Source organism: Fusarium venenatum, assembly GCF_020744135.1.
Source record: "Fusarium venenatum strain MPI-CAGE-CH-0201 chromosome Unknown EDB82scaffold_3, whole genome shotgun sequence".
In the NCBI taxonomy this organism is placed as follows: Eukaryota; Fungi; Ascomycota; class Sordariomycetes; order Hypocreales; family Nectriaceae; genus Fusarium; species Fusarium venenatum.
Window position 1 is genome coordinate 33,442 of NW_027072131.1, and position 18,432 is coordinate 51,873.

An 18,432-nucleotide genomic window follows, 5' to 3' on the forward strand; every position below is an offset into this window, starting at 1 on the left:
TATTACATGCCCTATAACTCTGCTAATATAAACTTAGAACGGACTAGTTTATCCCTTAGAAAAACCCAACCATTATATCTTTTCTCCTTTTCTTTTCTTTTTTATAATACTTTTATAATATAATCCTATAATTATAATAATATTAATATAAGAGTATTATTATAATAGCTCTTATATTATACTTATAATAAGGAGAATTAAAATATATATAGAATTAACTATTATATATATAGCTTTTACTTTTATATTTAATAGGGAGTATTAAATAGGAAAATAAATATTATTTATATAGATATATTATATAGAGTAAATATAGAGGATAAGTATTATAATCCTTTCTTTTTTTATATTAATATTTAATTATATAGTTTATATTATAATAAATTATTCTCTTTTATTAATAATATATTTTTCTTTTAACTCTATACTTTATACTAAGCCTAAGTCTTCTTAAAGTTTTCTTATAAATTTAAAACTAGAGGGTCTATATGGATTAAAAACCTAATATATTAAACCTAAGTTTCTCTTAATAATTAACTTTCCTAATAAGATAATTAATATAGTAATAATTAAACTCTATAATAAAAGGGTAATAAAAGAAGCCTCTATATATATAGTAGCTTTATTTTCCTATAACCTACTATTAAGCACCTTTAAATAATTACTTATTTAAATACTAAGCTAGCAGTTAATTAATCCCTAGTCTATCTGCTACTAGCTGTATTATATAGCTAACTAATATAGCACTATACTGCCTAGAAGAAAAAGCCTCTATAGTATTATTTATAATTATTCTAATAGCTATTTCTTTAGTAAAAAGGATACTATTAATACTATCTTACTTAATAATAATAGTAAGGACTTAAAGTAGCTAAGGTATAAGGCTAGGTGCCTCTAAGAGGCCTAGTATAATAATAACCACTATAGCCTTATTAGGCTAATTGCCTTTAGCTATAAGCTCCTCTTACTCTTTATAATGCATTTTTAAACCTATAAGCTAGGCCAGATAGTAATAGGGCTTAAGCAGGAGCTTAAGCATCTAAGGGAACTTAAGAAGAGGCTTATAAGATAGCTTAATAATATCTATTATAATAAAGTTACCTTCCTCAAGGAAGTCAGGTTAAACTATAGGCATAAGGCCTAGTATTAATACCTTAGGTTATAGGTAGCCTAGGCTAATAAGCCCTTTAATAACGCTATTATTAAGTTAATTAAAGATAAGATTATAAAGTATGCCGCTAAGGTAGCTAAAGTGATAAGGGCGTCTATAGAGGAGGCCTTATAAGCTAATAGCAGAAGCTATATATAGGGTTAACTGAAGGTTAATCTGGGGATTATATCGGGGATATAGAAAGTTAAAATGCAGGCTAACCCGGATGCAAAAGCTCTGTAGGAATTAATCCAGTTATATAATATACTATCTTAAAATTCTATTATTAAACTTACACTGAGATACTAAAATTTTAAACTATATTTTAAACTGAGGATTAATAATATATATAATATATAATAAAAGCCTTTTCCCTTTTCTATTAATACTATTAAGAGTTAAACCTTAAATCTAAATTAAGACTATTACTATTAGCCTTATAAATATTATACTGCTTTAAATTTTTATATTAGCTATTGCCTTAACCCCCTGCTCTTACTTACTTACTAATAGGAGTAATACTATAACTTTCTTAAAGTAAGATTAATCTTTAAATTAGGTTTCTAGCCTAATTAAAAAGCCAAAATATAAAAACTAATTATAAAATAATAAATAACTACCTAATTAGCTAGTCTGAAAAGAGTATTTAAAAGACTACTCTATTTTAATTACTATAGAAAATCTTTAAATTAAATTTAAGGTTAAATCGAATTTCTACTATAATATAAAAGCCCTTATAGTCTATTTATATAGGGGATTAGGGAAAATAGCAGTAATACTATGCCCGACCTAACACTGATAGGGCCTTCTATATCTAGGCGGCAGAAGTTAATAGAATAGAACATAAAAATACACCAATTCACATCAATTAACCGAATACAGGTAATGTCTAACAATTGACCGCCTTTATGAGAGTGATCTCTATAGGCTGCCGCACTGTATAACAGAATTGGGATAAGAACTCAATTGAATGACCTCGGTCGACACAGCCCTGAAAATGATCATTCCGGGGTCCTTTGAATTAGTCAGAGCCCTACTGTTGTCCATTCGGCACCGTTAAACCTTTCCCTTCAAGCAACGATCTCAAAGGTCACCTTTACGCCAAGATGGTCAGTAACCCACGGCCTTTCAAACCCAATAGAAAGCAATTCCTTTCGAAATTCTTCTTCTTCTTGGTCTAGTTCCAAATCAGCACCAAATCTCTCAAATACTTGAAGTCTAAGGCTATCGCCACAGAAAAACGCTTTATCCATGCGTGAATAGCCATACAGTAGACGCAGCTCAGGTAAAGTTTGTTGCCCCCACGTATATCCCCCATATTCGTCGAACCTTCCATCGCCCTCTTGGCCGCCAAGTTTCAAGTATGCATCTTCAAGGTTGTTGTCTGAGTGGAGAGACCTGTCAAATGGCTGAATGGCGTTGAAATCGCCTGTAACGACGGCACCCGCGATACCTTCGGCGTGTAAGAAAGTCGCGATAAGACGCATCTGTGCTGGGCGCATGGGTGGATCCATTACAAGAGATTCGAGGTGTGTATTGCATAACCGTATCTTTTGTCCCCCTGGTGACACTGAAACGTCAATGAATAGTGCATCTCGTTCCATTTGGGTAGCCGAGTAGTGCACTCGAAAGCAAGATGATATCTCGAGCCGGCGGTCTATTAACGAAGCGGTGCCATATGCGCCAGAAGCCCAAGCCGAGGTATCAATGTCTGTGCAGTAAAAGCTGTCCCGGATCCAGTCCTTTTCGCCGATAGTCTCCAAGTCCAACGGTGTACACTCTTGGAGGTTGATAGCAATCGCTACATCATTATCAAGTCGATGCTGGCGAGTAAGCTCCTCCAGGTGCTTCAGAGCAGCGTTCATGCGAGCCTCGCCATGAGGCAGCATAAAGTCGATGTTCCAGCTATATACCGCCAGCTTTATCAAATCGGACTTGTCGAACGATGACTGTGATGACTGGATACCCTGCCATCTACTTGTCTCTGGGCTCCATCCATAGAAGGATTGCTTCCATGGTCGGTCATTTTGCCACGGAATTGAGGACGTTGACTTCCTCATTTCCATTGTGTGTTGAATCGACTTCTGAACAAATTCTTCCATATTCTTTAGAGAAGATGGGTGAAGTTGTGTTTTTCGTTGGATATACCTGATATTTAATATGATTCTACGATAATAAGAGATCAGACTTCGTCGTGCGAGGTCACCAGGAAAAACACAATGCGAAAGCTCAAATTCCAAGACGAAGGTTAGAACGATTACTGACTATGTCCGAGAGATCCGGGTGCGGGGTAGCCTATTATCTGACGGAAGATCAGAGGCAGCACACGCTAGTCATAAATGAGTGAGTTCATTCCGCCCGGGATGATACGCCTTATATGGCCCACAGAGTTAAGTCTCGTTAACATTATTTTCCGGCGTCCAGCTCTGAACCCTCAAACCTCACCAATTCCTACTCCTCGCCACATTTCACCGCCCCGCTCGACCCTGAGATAGACCTGCTTTAATGCTAATTTCTCCAAGTGTTCGGCCTCCACTCATGCCTGTCTTCTACCGTCCTGTCTTTCAGGACGAATGATAAATGACCCATCATTTCCCGATCTATATTTCGCATGTGTTATCGCTGACTATCCCACGGTAGACACGGAAGAGGAAACGGGTCACCGTTTCTTCTTCCTGGCCGCAGCCGCATATCCCTGTCTCTACTGCGCCTCTCCTGTGCAGATACCTGTTGATCCGTGCCATTCCGTTCGTGGTTACACCAAGATGTCAGCTTTGCGTCTCTTCACGGCGTCATATCTCCTGAGTGCACATAAGGCTCCAAGGAGGTCACGAAGAGGGGTTATAACTAATTAAAAAGTGTCAAATTAAAGGTATAAAATTCCTCGCCTATATTACACAGAAAATGAAGTCCTAAAAATTCCAGTTATTATAAATTGCTATATCACAGATTTAGCAGCTATACTAAGTCTGCTTATATAGCTTCCTCTTTGTATTCTCCTTATTACCGCTAACCTCTGTAAGTGGGCTCTATTCTATAGCTTTTGCCCCTATCTCTCCCTGCTAATACCTCTATTAAGCTAGGCAGCTTAATATAATATTGCAATTAATATAACTAATATCACGATTTATTTATTCCCTCTATATTTCAAGGTCTTATAGATTATATATATTGCCTACTCAGTAATACTGCCTTGCTTAATTATAATAAATATAGGCATTAAATAATTTATTATAAATATACTCTTATTACTCCCTTTAATTTATATATCTTTTTAAATTTAATTGCAGTCTATTAAGTTAAGTGATATAACTATTAATACGGACTATATTAAGGAGGAAAGTTTATAGAAGTGCCTGCTATATACTATAGCATAGGAAATAACTATGCTTATAATATAATCTTATTTAATTAATATAGTTAATATAATTTATTTAGTTATTATACTTAGCAGCCGCTATTATATATTAATTATCTTAATAGCTTTATTACTAAAAAAGCGGCATATTAGCTCAAGCTCTAACTTTTTTAACAACGGCTTCTTTGTCTGCCACAGCGATGACCTCAACTCAATTATCAATTCAAGTATTTCAGAGAAGTCAAGTAAGTCGATGACCCAGTTTATTTCAAGTAAGCAGGTTCATAATGCTTCAAACTTGGTTTATCTGAAATGCTAGATATTATGGATTTTCCTATGTGACAGCCTTGTGAATGTTGAGGCTGTTCAGAGTCCCAGGCATAGAGTTAGAAATTGAGTCTAGTACCTCAGTTGATATCACTAATGGAACTCAGGAATGTGGAAGGGGTGGCGAGACTACGTGTGTTGCGTTCGCTCGCGTAGTAGAAACACCAGGTTTAGAACTAACGTCGCTCCCTGGTGAGAAATATCTATATTTCGCGATTCGCCGGTAACCCGCTATAGCAGGACAACAACAGTCGTTAGAATCGCTTTTAGGAATTAGTGGCCAGCGCAAATCACTCAAGCAGCAGCTTGACGCTGCATCCATCAAGACTAAGCGGGAAGAACGACCCTCACTGATCTCCCAACTGTCCAGATCGGCTGCAAGAAATATATACCAGAAGGGTACATTACCAATAAGAATCGCAAAGGTCGAAAAGGCTGGATCCAAGCCCATGACTTCTTTCTCACAGAAGTCGTATTCAACGAAGAATGCAGGTTCCTCGATTATTGACCAGCACCATTCAGAGACCTCGTCTACGCAGGAGATTCGCCAGTGGCTATCCACGGTTATGGGAACGTGGAAATTCGTTGTTCAAGGACCCAAAGGGTCATCTATCCTCAGATTGTTTGATCTTGCTCACTGCATAAAATTCACCTGCAATATCGTCTCATACCCCCAGTTGCGGAAAAGAGGCTACTACTGGGACACAAAGGGAAACAACCATATCTGCAGAAAAGGCGATTCAATCCTCTCCATGTTAACCGACCATTTCGACCAGTACATACTGGAGTATATCGACAAGTCAACAATAGCAGCAGCATTCCAAGCCAAACGGAAACAATATGATTTATGGACTAAGCGCCCTCCTCGCAGTGGAAATGAAAACCTTTGGTACCTTGGACTTAGACACCTTGCGGGCCAATCGGGGGGCGAAGATCAAGGGGATCTCTACGGTTGAGTGTGATGCTTGTGGAATAGCCAAGGTGAAGTGGCAGGTCCGTCGACAGAGACGAGTTCCACCTGAGAAGGCGAGGATTCAACTAGTTATTGATTTTCATGACATTAGTGGGGATCCCGGCTACACTTCAGCTATGCTGGATACCGATCGCTATTCTGGCTATATTTGGGACTATCATCTTCCCGATCAAACTGCACCAACGCTTCTTAGCGCACTTAAACATCTGCTTAGAACACTTGAGCGCCAACTCCAGTGCAAGCCTGCAGTCATCGAGTGTGACAATGAGATCCCAGATAGTCACCAGGTAAGTGACTTCCTTAGTATCTAGAACGGGATGCGCGCCATACACTCAAAGTCAAAACGGTGGCGCAGAGCGCTTGGGGGGTATGATCAAGGAGAAATCTTGTGCAATAAGAGCTGGAGCAAAGCTACCTTCCTTCCTTTGGGTTGAGATTTGGCGCGCTGCGGTATACCTGTACAATAGGACACCCAAGTATATTGATAACTGGAAGACACCATATGAGCGCTTCTACACTTACCCTGCCTTTAGGGACAGCGTTGTTGTCACGGAGCGTTAGCTCGATCAGACACACCTTCAAGTATATGGTTGCAAGACCTTCGCGATGACGACCGATGCTCTGCAAAAGAAGAATCGACGACAGCGGCTCGACCCCCGAGGATAGATAGGATACCTGGTCGGGTACAACTCAACAAATATCGACGGGGTTTGAAATCCTTTGACCAACAAGGTCATCTCCATGAGAGATGTGATCTTCAACGAGAAGGAAACGTTCTCTGGGGATACTCAAACACCTCAGGGATGACCTTAGAGAACTTGGTGAGGAAGAACTTATCCAGCGCCTCACCGAAGCCGAGGTCCCACAGGGATCCAGCATCAATCTGGATGCTTCAACCCAAGAAGAAGACGAGGAACTCAGCGCCTTGCCAGAGGGACTAGCGTTTGAGCGGGAGGTTGCGAGTCATCCACCTGAAGGGTTGGAACGCGATCTGACGATCACGCAGGGTGAGAATGGCAGGAAACCAGTCGCAGGAGGTCGTAATCGAGATGATCCTGACGGGACTGATCACCTCTACACGACCGCACGATTCGCTCCTACCTGATCCCGAAGACTTGCCCTCTACGGCCTGCTGCCCTTCTGGTCGCTGGTATCAGAGAACCTCCCGCGAGGAAGGGAGGACCCCCCTCAGTTGCGACCTGCTAAGATGGTGCATGTCCCACCTAGCGCTGGCACTTCCCCAGGACGAGACGGTGCAAATGGAGCCCCTCGTGTCATCTCAACTCCGATCAGTTGCTGGGAGGCCGCATTTAATGCCAGTCAACTCGCATCTGTGAAAGGGACCTGGGATGGCAAGGTGGCAAATAAGCGGAAGCTTGTGAAGCTTGTGAGCTCGGCCGGCTGCTACCCTAACGATCGGAAAGCGCGGGAGTCTACTAAGCAGATGGACTCCCTCAATAACAAAACACAATCTGCAAAGCTGACAGATTTAGGTGACGGTCAGCACCGAATGCACCGGAAATATATGCTGGCATTACCAAAGTGGCATAAAGACCTCGAGACCCATCCACTGGGGTGACCTATTCCGCGAGGCAGAAAGACATATCTTTGGAGCCATAGAGTGATGCACTACTGGCATGAGGTTCAGCGAAGAAGCCGCAGGCAAGGAACTCCTAGACTGCATGTGGGCCTACATGTACAATTTCGATAGGCATGGGCGGTTCACCAAATGAAAGGCGCGTCTCGTTGTACGAGGCGATCAACAAACAAAGTCAGCTCACGAGGATATCTATGCAACTACACTCGCCGGCAGATCCTTTAGAACGCTTATGGCTATAGCTGCTCGTTTCGATCTGGAACTCTTCCAGTATGATGTTTTTAACGCTTTCGTTAATGCTAAACTGAAGCAGGATGTCTATATGCGGATGCCTTGGGGCTACTGAAAGCCTAGACTGATTCTCAAGCTCTAGAAAGCTCAATATGGCTTGCGCCAGTCACCATTGCTGTGGCAGAAAGAACTAACCACTACTCTTGGGAATTTTGATTTTAAACTATACCTCACGAGCCATGCTTTCTCGTGAAGGAAGGCATAATTATATTCTTATATGTCGATGACCTGATTTTTGCCTATAAAAGGAGAAATCAAGATATGGTCGACTGGACAGTAGGCAAGCTTTGAAAAAAAAAAAACATTTACTCTTTAGGGGGATATACTATAGTGATTTCTTGGGATCGAAGTGCCTGGCGGTCGAAGTGAACACTTGATGTGGCTCTATTAATCGTCTTTCATTGATAAGATCATCAACGATTTTAGAATCCAAGGAGGAAAAGGTTCCCCTACCCCAATGACCACTGAAGAACCGTTTCCACATGAAGAATATGCAACAGCAGCATCACTGCATGAGTATAAACACAAGACCGGATCCGTATTTTACTTGGCAGTGAATACTCAACCCGATATCGCCTTTGCTGTGTCTCGACTTTGTCAATTCAATATAAACCCGAGCGAGCAACACCATGAGGGCGTGAACTACCTACTCCGATATCTTCGAAGCACCAAAACATTTAAATTATAACTCGGTAAAACTGACACCTTCGACGTCTACAGTTTTACTTATATTAATAAAGTTACAGAATAAAATCCTAATTAATAATAAAATATTAAATTATAATATTAAACTAGTGTAGGAGACACCTATTAGTAAGAATATATTACTTTAACTTTTATTAATAAACAAGTATATCTTATTTAAGGAGAATTCCTTTAAGCAATTTATATAAAGTAGATAACGCAAGATAGAACATCAGTAGATCCGCAGTTCCTATTCCGCTATAGTTCCTATTCCGCTGCAGTTCCTGTTCCGAGAGTTATGCCTTTAGGAACAGTTACAGCGCAATCAGTTATTTCTAAGTGATACGCAGTAACATGAGCTAGGAGTCGATAAGTAACCCGAAGTCCTGAACTAAGAAATGAAAGGTTTTGCAATAGGAAGGGAATTGCATCGATGAGAACCTCGCATTTCCGCATCTGGAGTGGCCTGTAGTGACGAAAAGCAATTGCTCGCTTGCCCATCTGTTGTCAAACCAAAAACAAAAAAAAAAAAAAACGATCTCCAACAAGATAGATATATGCCAATATTAAAAAGTGAGCAGCTGCCGTCAGACATTCCATGCTGTGTAACTGTTGCCTTTTGTAATAAAACACAAACCCAAGTTAGCTGCTCATTAAGATTTGGCCTGTGTAAATTTCCTAACTCCCAAAACAACACAGTTAGTCCACCAGGATATTGCCCATCTTTAGCGAAACGTACATCCAAGACTTTTGCACGCAATTACATTTCTTCAAAAGCTCCTCACAACGGTCTAACCGTGCCAGTATTTCCTTCACGGGTTTGCGACGGCTGCGCTTGGGAGCTGGCGTACTTGGGATGCATTCTATTCCGGCCTACCAATAGTTAACTTGTGTCTTACATAGGTGCTAGACAGTTTACCTTGGTGCAAAATGAACATGGACTTTTGCGATCGCACTTCTTCTTGCGTTGGTGACAGAGCACACAAGCGAGAATACGTGGTGAACGTTGTTGTTCAGGTACCATAGTTATTTAATGAATACAGAATGAAAGCAATAAGAAGACTGGTGATGGTTTTCCGAAAGTCCTGATTCTATTGGGATCTATCCGAAGGGGACAAGCCGGGTATTTTCTACATGCGCTTCACACCCAATCTTGACCTGCTACTCTCCATCCCTTCGGCAGCGGGCTCTCGACACTATCCGATCTCTACTCGGGATCGGGAAGTCGAAGGGATCCGCGAGCTAACGACCGGGTTTCACACACCTTTGGTGCAACCAGGACGGCAACGGCCAGGTTAAGCTTGGTATTAACGTGATCTACAAGCGAGTGGATCACACAATTCAATGGATAAAAAAATCTCTCAGCCTACATTATTCATGTTGGCGCATCGTCGTCTGCAGAATGCTGCACACCGATTAGAGATGTAGCATATGTCTTCTGATCGGTTTTATCCATGCTGTATGCAGTAAATGGAGGTTCGTAAGTGCTGGGCTTGCTGCGAGCCTGCACTTTCTTTACAGGGGACTGCATAGTTAAAGGGGCTTGAATATTTGTATTAGGTGCTTTATTTAGCTTCATTGGAATGGCTTAATAGTTTATGGATTGGGCAATGATTGCAGCGCTCATCATATGTCAATCAAATCAACTTTGACCTCAAAGTTAATTTGATTGATTTGATTGATTTGACATATGATGAGCGGTGCTGCTCGATGCTGCTCTTGATAAGGAGGAGCATATCAAACGGTGTCAGGACAAGTACTACGACGTCCTTGCTGACGAATACTTAGCACCACAGGATTGGCAAAACCTTCGTGAGACGCGGAACTTCTTACAGCTGTTTTAGAAGATAACTCTCCTCTCTAAGGGGTATCGTACAACGCTCGATCGTATATTATTTACCATAGATGTTCTTTACAAGCATTACCAGCAAGCATTCAACAGATATAAGATAAACTAACAGGTACTTAGGTATAGTATTGACTAGCTGGCATATCTTTAATAAATACTACCGGCTTGCCGATAAGAGCTCGGCATATGCTGCATCGCTAATTCTCCATTTATCCTGAGGAAAGGTTTATAAATAGAAACATTGGCTAAAGGCCCGGCATAAGAAGATCTTGCCAGGGGTGAAGAAGTTGAAGGACGGCGAATATAAGAACCTGCCAACCGTTTATACTACCCCTTCCGTTATTCCTGCACTGGAACTGGATAGGTATAACCAGCTTGCAAAGGAACTTAATATTACAGGCACAGAGCCCGGCATTTACGAACACAAAACCTACACCTCTCAGCCGCCTATTCCGATTGACTGCTTCCCCCTTGACTAGTGGCTCTATGATGGTTAAAATGATCACTTTTCCTAACTGTTAAAGATAGCAGTATACATTCTCTCAATACCAGGCTTATCTGCAGACCCTAAGCATAGACTCTCTGGATCGCGGCATATAATTTCGTGGGATCGAATGCTCTTTGGAGCATCGACAATTGAAAAGGTGGAGTACTTGGAGAGCTGGATTAGCAGTGGTAGAACGGCGAGGCTATGAATAGACGAGGTTAAACCATATGAGTACATAGCAAAGAAGGGAAGCATCAGCGCTCTAAAGGAAGATGTGGGCTATTGACCGGTTTGGCATCATTTGCCGCATAGACAGTATATGGTTTAGTTCGACAAACGAGAAAAGATTATAAACCATAAACCATTCACATCCGTTTGGCGTATGGAGTATGATTAGAAAGCCTGCATTGTGTGCTATAGAATGGCCGAAAGCAGGAAAAGGGAAGACGGAAAGGGAATACCCGAAAGGGAGCGGAACGTAAGACTGTTCTAAAGTTTTAAGTTAGTTCCGGCAAATCCCCTGTTCCGAAAATCGGAACATGAACTAGAGACAACCAACTATGGAAGCATAGATATGTAGAGTGTTTTATGCCCGAGAGAACAAATCACATAGGGCCAGCAGGTACGCTAAGACATTTATGATTCCTCCGTATTGATCCGGTCTAAGAACGTATACCTGCACGATTACCTGTACATACAAGACGCTCAATAGGCGAAGTGCAAAGACTAGTGGTGACCAGCTAAGGAACATATTGCAACAGCGTTTTCTATGTGCCGATAATCCCGAGTTTTATGAGTATACGGCTGAAAGTTTAATTTCGGCGATCATCGTATTGAAGCCGTGAAATTCACTTCTTGAGGGTTTATTTACCCCATGATTTCTGTGGTTTATATGGCAGTGTACATAAGACCCTAGCGCCACCCAAGTTTCCAAGAAAAAGAAAAGAAAACTTCCTCACATCACCGTTCACCATCAAGTCGACTTCAACTCGATAACCCTTTCATTTCATTCTGTCCAATCTCTGAATTTACACGGTAACATGTTAACACATAGCGACGATCTAGTAACGTCATCCCTGACTTCACAGGTAACAGGCATGAATCTCCAACAGGACGAGGGTGCTATGGCCAAGACGACCAAAGTCGTTGAGCCTAATACAGCGCAGAACGCCGGCAAAGAGCCGGAGCTCGAGGCAAATCTTCCCCTGGCCTTGCAGCAACCAGAACCCCCTAACGGCGGCGTCGCCTGGCTCGTCGTTTTAGGAGCATGGTGTGCCTCATTCTGCAGCTTTGGTTGGATCAATAGTGTCGGAGCATTTCAGGAATATTATCAGAATGAACTACTCCCCAATTACTCACCGAGTACTATCTCCTGGATTCCCTCGCTTCAGATCTTTTTCATGATGGCCATGGGACCTATTGTCGGCAAATTGTATGATTCTTATGGTCCTCGGTATCTGGTCTTTGGGGGATCGCTTCTTCATGTTTTCGGCCTAATGATGACATCCCTCGCTACTAAGTATTATCAGATTCTACTTAGCCAGGGTGTCTGTTCTGCTATTGGCGTTGCTGCCATTTTCCAACCTGGTAAGAATAGTATTTGCCTTCACTTTAAACAAAGGCTAATTCTTTCTTAGCTTTAAACGTTATCCACGATTGGTTCACCACAAAGACCGGAACTGCTTTCGGCCTTATGGCCACAGGCTCAAGTCTGGGTGGCATCGTCTTCCCAATCATGGTTGCTCGCCTCATCAAAGACATTGGCTACAGCTGGACCATGCGTATCTGCGCCTTCCTTATCCTCAGCCTCCTCATCATTGCTAATCTAACGGTGCGTGCGTACCGCAGACCTCAACCGGCCAAATTTAGCCTCAATCAAATAAAGCAGCTATTCAAGGAGCCGGGGTTTATCTTATGCCTTCTAGGCTTCTTCTGCTTTACTTTTGGAATCTATATTCCAATTACTTATCTGCCTGTCCAAGCACTCGAGATCGGTGTAGACGCATCTATTACCAATTATCTTATCCCTATACTCAACGCAGGAAGTCTTTTTGGGCGTATCTTATCCGGCTTCGCAGCGGATCGCATTGGTTGCTACAATACTTTCACCATTGTATGCTATCTTACTTCAATTTGGATCCTTGCTCTTTGGATTCCTTGTACCACCACAGGCGGAATTGTCGCGTTTGCTGCGCTTTTTGGCCTCTGTTCTGGCGCCTATGTCTCACTTATCTCCCCTTTGGTTGCGCAGATTTCGCGCATGTCTGAAATCGGCTTCCGTACGGGTGTTCTTTATTCCGTCTCCTCCATCGGTGGTCTTACGACGAGCCCTCTCAGTGGTGCAATCATTGATGGTGCTGGTGGGTGGACGGGTGTTAAGGTTTTTGCTGGCGTCCTTTGTCTGGCTGGCACTACGTTTATCCTTGCAGCAAGACTCTACAACACCGGCTTTAAGCTTGCTGTTGTTTTTTAAATGTATTGATGATTCCTTGGAAAGTATGTCTATCCCACGAGCTATGGAGAACCTTCCGGCCGTACCGAGCCCAACATCTGCCCCAACTTTAAAGTGTATATGAAGGAAATCGTATTCCCTCAATCATCGAAAGGCTCCCGCCAGGTCACTCCAGGTATGTCTGCCCAACTGAAATGCGAGAAGAAAAGGTATATTATTCTCCATCTAAATTAGCCCATTGTAGATATTCCGACAATACTTTGAGTTACAAATCGCGACAACACACTGCTCCTTATTGAGAATGGGCGCCAAAGGCTTCTTTAAACTTCCTGACCTTGACTGCACCTACCCGGTGACCCCGACAAACAACGCAATCAGCTTTCCCCTCCTTCAGATAAGTTTTTAGTATGCCATAAGCGTAGATTCGTCTCCAGGCCGAAACATCTGCCTCGGTTGGCTTTCTGTCGCATAGTAGACATAATCTTCACGGCCTCGGGAAACCACTGTATTAGTAATCTAGCTATATGTTTTAAGTAACTCTACGGGATGGAATGTTAGAAAATCCGGGAATCCCCCTCATCTTCAGGATTTAGACTGTTAGTCTGAAAGTCGTAGATAAAATTATCTAGAGATATAAACCCGAAAAGAACTCTCATATTAATAATAAACAATTGAGTTTCAAAAAGCATACTTTCACCCAGCACTACTGCGCAATATAAACAACATAGAATACCCTACACAAGAAAAGAAGAAGGTAAAATCAATCAACACATCTGCTGCCGCTTAACACATTTACTTTAACCCTTAAAGCACGCTTAGTGCGACACTTTTCCCATGGAACCCCTTGAACAGGACGTCATAGATACGTCGGCGCCAGTCCTGTTGGCTCGTGTATTACATCTAGTTAGGCTGTCTGTTGCATTATAGCAGTTAACTATTCACAAGGATTATATAAAGTAAGAGGATCCAAATTAGAGCCTGCTGAGCGCCGCGGCGGATAGATTGATTACAGCCTTAATATGCCCTCATCTGGTCTCTACAATCTACAATCGACAATCGACATGGTTTATCTCATCATTATATCTAGTAGCCACTGTAGGAATTGATATTGTTCAACGAATCGTATGCGCCTTAGTGTCCTTGATTGTACTTTTACTTTGAGACTCTCCCCTCCCTCCCTCAAAGAAGCGTCTGCTTTTTGTGTTTTCCTAACCAGGCCTAGTGTCGTTGACAGATAGCTAATAGGTCATGTGATGCACTTTTTGGCTACCTTAGTTTAATAATACTATTCTGTCTATATGAGGATTAAACTAGTCTTAAAGGGTAAATTTACTATGACCTTTCAAGAGGGTGTATAAAATGGCTACTTATAAGATATAGCCTCAATCCTAATAACTATACTGAAGTTATTTTTTTTTTAAATTTTGAACTTTTTCTTGTTATGACATTAGCCATTAGGCCGGGTATTACCCCATCACACTTTCACCAATTATGTAGTGGCTCACGTCTAGACTAACTACAACCTTGATCCTTCATACAGAGCCTGACATAGCGACGACTCACGACTTGAGTCACCTAACAGGTATATAAACAACATTCATCAGCACTTTCATAGAACTTATCTCACCAGCTGTTGATAAAACATTTTTACATTAATATGCCACACCAGTTCTATTGACTATGAAGAGACATGACGTTATGCTACACTTAGACTATATACTATAATCCTACTAATATAAACCTAGAACAGACTGTTTTCCCCATATAATACCTAAACGTTACATTTATAATACTATAATTTAGCTTTCAAATAGTTTATATATAAAGGATCCTAATGAAGACTGCTTCTAGCTATTTTAACCTGCTTTATTTTAATAATATTATGCTGTATAGTTTAATAGTGCTATTTTTTTTATCGAAGGGTTTAAATAATCTTAAGGTGTAAATTCACTTCGAGTTATTAATAGGCTTAACCGGCTTGTTATTTTGCCCAAGGGTAAATTAAAACTTGCATTGGAGTATTACTTTAATATTTATGAGGCTCTATATTATCTTGACTTATACACTATAGCATGCAATAGAGGAATAGCCGCACTGCATTTCGTCATTTTGACTGGACCCGTTGAATTGTTAGAATTACAGATACCCATAGGCCTATTAACTCCTCACTTAGTTTCCAGACGGAACTTTGTGGCCTTTCCTGTATAGTGTAACTCGATAACCTAACATGGGAAAGTCAATGAGACCTTAGGAATATTTCCGTTGGCGAGTTCCATTGCTTCTATCTCAAATCCGAGGTTCCGGTAGCTTCGGAAGTGAGTTGCAACTGAATGTCGGAAGCTGGCACATTCCGACGAAAACTAACACATTCCGATGGAAACTGACACATTGCGACGGAAGCTGGCATAATTTAATGGAATAATGGGTCTGTACAGAGGCATGGAATAGCGTCCCCAAAATTTCGAGTCATCGCTACTCAGACATCATATAGATACAACTATTCTACATAGATACGTCTCACATCGGATCCTAACCTCGCATTTACCCTCTATAATATTTTAGAACTTAGTTTCAATGCTGACAGCATCCATCAAACGGGCAGCTGCCCTTTCAAGCCGCCATTCCCTATCTCTTTATAGACGATATGGAAGCACAGCGACCCAGCCTACGATCCCGCTCATAATCAATGGTCAGCAGGTGCATGGTTCTGAATCTTCCCCTGTCATCAGCCCTTTGACTGGTAAAGAAGTATGGTCTTTCTCTTGTGCCAGCAAGCATCAGGTGCAGGAAGCTGTGCAAAATGCCCACGACACCTTCAACGACTGGTCCCGAACCAAAGTTTCATATCGCCGCGATATTTTTCTCAAAGCAGCTGAGATAATAGAAAAAAGGCGTGAAGAGCTCGGCGGATATATGCATCTCGAGCTAGGCGCCAATAAATTTTACCAAGACTTCGTTCTTGGGCTGACAATTGAAGGGTTGAAAGACACAGCTGGTAGGATAGCTGGGGCTGTGCAAGCGTTTGCACCGGAGTCAACCCATGAAGGTATGAAAGCTCTAGTGCAAAAAAAACCTTATGGAGTCGTTCTGGGAATTGCACCTTGGTAAGATAAATCTTGGGGAGTCATGCCATGGCTTAGTAGCTCTGCTAATGTCCACTGTTACAAGGAATTCTCCTTTTCATCTTGGACTTCGATCTGTTCTTTTTGCCTTGGCTGCTGGAAACACTACTGTTCTTAAAGGCTCTGAGTTTACGCCCCGTTGTTATTGGGCGATCGCCGATGTCTTGCGAGAGGCCGGCTTGCCAGACGGGTGCCTGAACTTGATATTTCATTCACCTACCGAGGCGGCTAGTACTATAAATACCCTGGTTTCGCACCCGCATGTTAAGAAGATTAATTTTACAGGCAGTACCAGGGTTGGGAGAATTATATCCTCTCTCGCAGGGAAACATCTGAAGCCTGTGCTTATGGAACTTGGCGGAAAGGCGAGTGCGGTTGTACTCAAAGACGCCGATCTAGACCAAGCTGCTCTTCATTGCGCCCGGGGAGCATTCCTCAATGTATGTGACTCTGAACTCCCAAGTGTATGACTGAGAAGATGTTATTGACAAGGACTTATATAGGCTGGCCAAATCTGCATGTCCACGGAGCGTATCCTGGTTGACGAATCTATCTCATCTGAGTTCCAGGAACGTCTTGGTGAAGCAATCAGAAAGCTTTTCGGTGCCGCGGATGACACACCTGCCGTCGTGACTGCAGCCTCAGCCACTCGTAACCGGGGCCTCATTCAAGACGCTATATCCAAAGGCGCACAACCACTGAAGATCTTTGAGGATAAGCATGCTTATGAGACAGATACAAAAATGAGACCTGTGGTCCTTGGCAATATCAACAAGGACATGGACCTATACGCATCAGAGTCGTTCGGCCCCAGTGTGTCTCTCTTCACTTTCAAGACAGAAAAGGAAGCCTTAGAATTAGCGAATGACACGGAATACGGCTTAGCGGCTGCCATTTTCTCGAAGGACTTGAGGGTGGCATTCCGGCTGGCCGATGGCTTGGAGTCAGGGGCCGTACACATTAATTCTATGACGGTGCATGATGAATACTCTCTCCCTCACGGAGGTGTGAAGGATAGTGGATTTGGTCGTTTTAACGGTTACCAGGGGTTGGACGAGTTTCTTTACTTCAAGTCGGTTACTTGGATGGATTGATAAGATTAGAGTTCATTGTCTCAATGTTCCAAAGTGTCGCTGTTAGTGTCCTGCGTCATTATCCTGCGTATGATGACTTGTGCCTGTAACAGCGGACCTTCTAAGCAGATGCTCTAGTTCTCGACCATATGCCTTTAAGCGGTCCAAATCACCCGAAATTAGGTGGCTGGAGTTGATGAGATGAATAGGGCGGCAGATAGGCCGTGATAATCTTAATACCATTGCAATATCTCCTAAACTTGGCGGAGTAGTGGCTTTTATAGCTATAAAGGATCAGGAAATAATAGCGACTATTTAATTACTTAGGTATAGATTAAGTAAAGTACTTCAGCCACTCTAGGCCCAGCTGGTTATATATCTAGTAATTTCAGCTTATTATAATAACTAATTTAATTATAATTATACCTATTTTAAAACTAGTCTTATTAAAGTTCTAGTATCATTTAATTAGATATGATATTTATAATAATATCTTCTATAAGCCTAAACTACTTATAAATAATAGTAGAATCTTTATATTTTACTCTTTAGTAGTTATATTTCTATAACAAATAGGTTTTTAGCCTATTTATTGCTTTACGACGTTATAATCCTAGCGGTTGCTGACAGGTAATGCAGCCCCCAGGGAATTAGCTATTTCTTCCGCAAAACGCAGTTACGAAGGAGAACCCTCGTGAAGCTAGGCCAAGAGCAGATTAAATTATAGTATATTCTTCTAGATTAGATAGTCCCCATGACTTTTGGAAAGTATTACGTTGTGATTGAATGCCATGTTAGCGACGTAAGGCTAAGCGGTTAACTTTGCAGGTACTTGCGGCATGTTGAAAACTTGTTTTTGGGTTATTTTCAAGCGCTTGGAGTGCAAGATGCATTCCGGTCTCACTTAAAGAGTGTGACGTGCTACATGCTGGGTCATTGAGAAGTACACGGTATCTGATTGAATAAAAATGTTGGAGAATGAGAGTCTTTTAGACCACTTGCTTATCTTACACATTATATCGCAATGTTATCAATATCAAGAAATACATAAGGCTCAGGGGAGCCCGTG

General features: G+C 41.8%; 4 protein-coding genes across 4 annotated transcripts; 2 read left to right on the plus strand and 2 right to left on the minus strand.

Moving 5' to 3' along the window:
• Window positions 1–2,220: 2,220 nt before the first annotated feature.
• On the minus strand, window positions 2,221–3,216 carry EDB82DRAFT_546241 (Endonuclease/exonuclease/phosphatase; the record flags this gene model as incomplete). Its single annotated transcript, XM_025726194.1, has 1 exon — window positions 2,221–3,216. The coding sequence occupies one exon, from the start codon at window positions 3,214–3,216 to the stop codon at window positions 2,221–2,223; it is 996 nt and encodes a 331-aa protein (XP_025580785.1).
• A 5,414-nt stretch (window positions 3,217–8,630) lies between these two features.
• Window positions 8,631–9,404, minus strand: EDB82DRAFT_434381 (uncharacterized protein; the record flags this gene model as incomplete). Its single annotated transcript, XM_025726197.2, has 3 exons — window positions 8,631–8,682; window positions 9,120–9,253; window positions 9,300–9,404. 3 exons carry the CDS (start codon window positions 9,402–9,404, stop codon window positions 8,631–8,633), a joined length of 291 nt encoding a protein of 96 aa, XP_025580788.2.
• A 2,352-nt stretch (window positions 9,405–11,756) lies between these two features.
• On the plus strand, window positions 11,757–13,189 carry EDB82DRAFT_431060 (major facilitator superfamily domain-containing protein; the record flags this gene model as incomplete). Its single annotated transcript, XM_025726198.2, has 2 exons — window positions 11,757–12,303; window positions 12,354–13,189. 2 exons carry the CDS (start codon window positions 11,757–11,759, stop codon window positions 13,187–13,189), a joined length of 1,383 nt encoding a protein of 460 aa, XP_025580789.2.
• A 2,553-nt stretch (window positions 13,190–15,742) lies between these two features.
• On the plus strand, window positions 15,743–17,384 carry EDB82DRAFT_433314 (Aldehyde/histidinol dehydrogenase; the record flags this gene model as incomplete). Its single annotated transcript, XM_065607724.1, has 3 exons — window positions 15,743–16,214; window positions 16,411–16,730; window positions 16,794–17,384. The coding sequence occupies 3 exons, from the start codon at window positions 15,743–15,745 to the stop codon at window positions 17,382–17,384; spliced, it is 1,383 nt and encodes a 460-aa protein (XP_065463682.1).
• Window positions 17,385–18,432: the final 1,048 nt, after the last annotated feature.